The 1,822-nt window shown below is 50.9% G+C and overlaps 1 protein-coding gene across 1 annotated transcript in view; it reads right to left on the bottom strand.

Annotated features, from left to right (window-relative positions):
- XRCC2 (X-ray repair complementing defective repair in Chinese hamster cells 2) overlaps window positions 1-113 on the bottom strand; it is a 14,578-nt gene extending 14,465 nt beyond the window's left edge. Inside the window, exon 1 of the mRNA XM_010586003.1 lies at window positions 19-113. Within this exon, the coding sequence (XP_010584305.1) occupies window positions 19-57 (39 nt within the window). The 5' untranslated portion in view covers window positions 58-113. The remainder of the gene's footprint in view (window positions 1-18) is intronic.
- Between the last annotated feature and the right edge of the window lie 1,709 nt (window positions 114-1,822).

Genomic DNA, 1,822 nt, shown 5'->3' with positions numbered 1-1,822 from the left:
GGGAGCGCAGCGCCTCACCTGAGTGCCCGACTCCGCCCTCCGGAACGCGTCAGCCATGGCGCGGCTGGGGGAGGGGGCCGCGGCTCCCGCTCCAGGCCGGCAGCAGTTACTGCGCAAGCGCGTTGCCGTCGCCCCCCGAGAGCAGCCTCGCAGGCCGGCCGGCGGCTCTGCGCATGCGTGGTTCAGCCCCCCCCCGGGAGGGCGGGGTGGAGTCCAGGTGCGCTGGGTTCGCGGGTTCGAGTCCCTCCTCGGCCCAGAGCCGCCTGGGATTCCCGAAAGACCGGTCACTGTAGGGAGGCGGGTGTTTGTTTGTTTTTAAAGGGCCTGTCTTTTTATAGGTTGGTGGTTTGGTTTTGGTTTTTTGAAATGGGGGCGGGTGGCTGGGTCGACGTGATTCAGGGGATGTTCATCCGTGACCCTGGGGTTGACGTGACTCAAGGGATGCTCGCCTGCGATTAAGCTCTTGACGCCTGCGAAATTGCTCTTTGCAAAAGCCAGCTATCAATTACGGCCCGGATTAAAAGGAGCCTGGAATATCTTACGTAGCGTGCCTTGAATGAACCAGGCTGGCGTGGCGTGTGATGCTCCAGGGCAGCGAGTCCCACGTGCATCCGTGGCCAGCAGCGAGACCGGCTCCGCCGGAGGACCGCGGCCCATCAGCCCGTCCGCTGCGGTTGTGCAATGAGAGGGGCGAGCACAGGGAGAACACGGAGAACCTGTTTGTGTTTTCCACAGGCTAAATGCAAAACCAGTACGATAAGAATAGCAGCTCCCCGTATCTGCATATCAAAGAGCAGTAGTGATATCATCCCTTTGGGTTTAGCCAGGATATCGGTGATACTGCACGTTCTTACAGTTTGGAGGAGAAACGGGTGGTGGTGTTCTTTGTTTCTTCAAAGAAATCATGTTTGTCTGTATCACATCTGTCGGTATAAAAAGAGTTTCTCCTAGCTTGGTCCTGAATACACCACAAATCAGAAAAATCTAACCTCAGACATAAGGCGGTGGCTTTGTTTACTCTTTCAACCCTCTTCCAGCCCAAAATACACTGCTCCGTCTGTTCAAAACACCCTGTTGTTGCCACCTGACTCTAACTCGAGGTTTTAGATGGATGCCACCTGCCTCCCCAAGGTCAGCCGGATTTAACCCAACTCAAACCAGTACTTTTAGTTTCAAGCCCTGATAGTACTCATGAAAGTACAGGAGGGAGATGGTCTCTTTGCACAGCCATAGTAGCCTGTCTTCTTCTCTGTGTATGGATACACATGCAAAATTATCAAGGGCATGGAAGGGGGTTCTCTAGTGAGAAAGACTTGGATGGCTGGGGAGGGGGACACATGGCACAAAAATGCAACTATAATACTATTGGTTTAATTTTATTGACGGAATTTTCTGCCTTGCATTTTTGAAGAAGTCAACATAAGGGACAGACAACCTTAAGAGCTACGTGTCTGTTGTTATAGTACCTCAGAGGTCTGGGCCACGTTCCCTGGAAGAGTTCAAAAGACTTGTTAATTAGAAGCGATTGCCCTTGAAGCTGACTGATGATTGAACATAACCCTAGAGTAGAGTGGACTCACTGTGACTTATGACAAAGACACTACTCACTGCATCAACCATGTGATTTTTTTTTTTTAATTATAGGTTCTTTGTTGCTGTTCTCCTGTAATTAAAGCCATTGCACTAATTTTTAAAAAGTGATTGCTGCTTGAATTCGGAAACATGATATATACAGCACACATAAATGCCAGTTGACTGAAACCCACTCCTACCTCATCACTTACCACTGCGTGTATCTCAGTAGTGTCCTACGGGAGCTCTC

This window comes from Haliaeetus leucocephalus, unplaced genomic scaffold, assembly GCF_000737465.1.
Source record: "Haliaeetus leucocephalus isolate CR32 unplaced genomic scaffold, Haliaeetus_leucocephalus-4.0 Scaffold0, whole genome shotgun sequence".
Classification (NCBI taxonomy): domain Eukaryota; kingdom Metazoa; phylum Chordata; class Aves; order Accipitriformes; family Accipitridae; genus Haliaeetus; species Haliaeetus leucocephalus.
The sequence above is the reverse complement of the archived record's forward strand: the minus strand, read 5'-3'. Positions and strand labels throughout refer to the sequence as shown.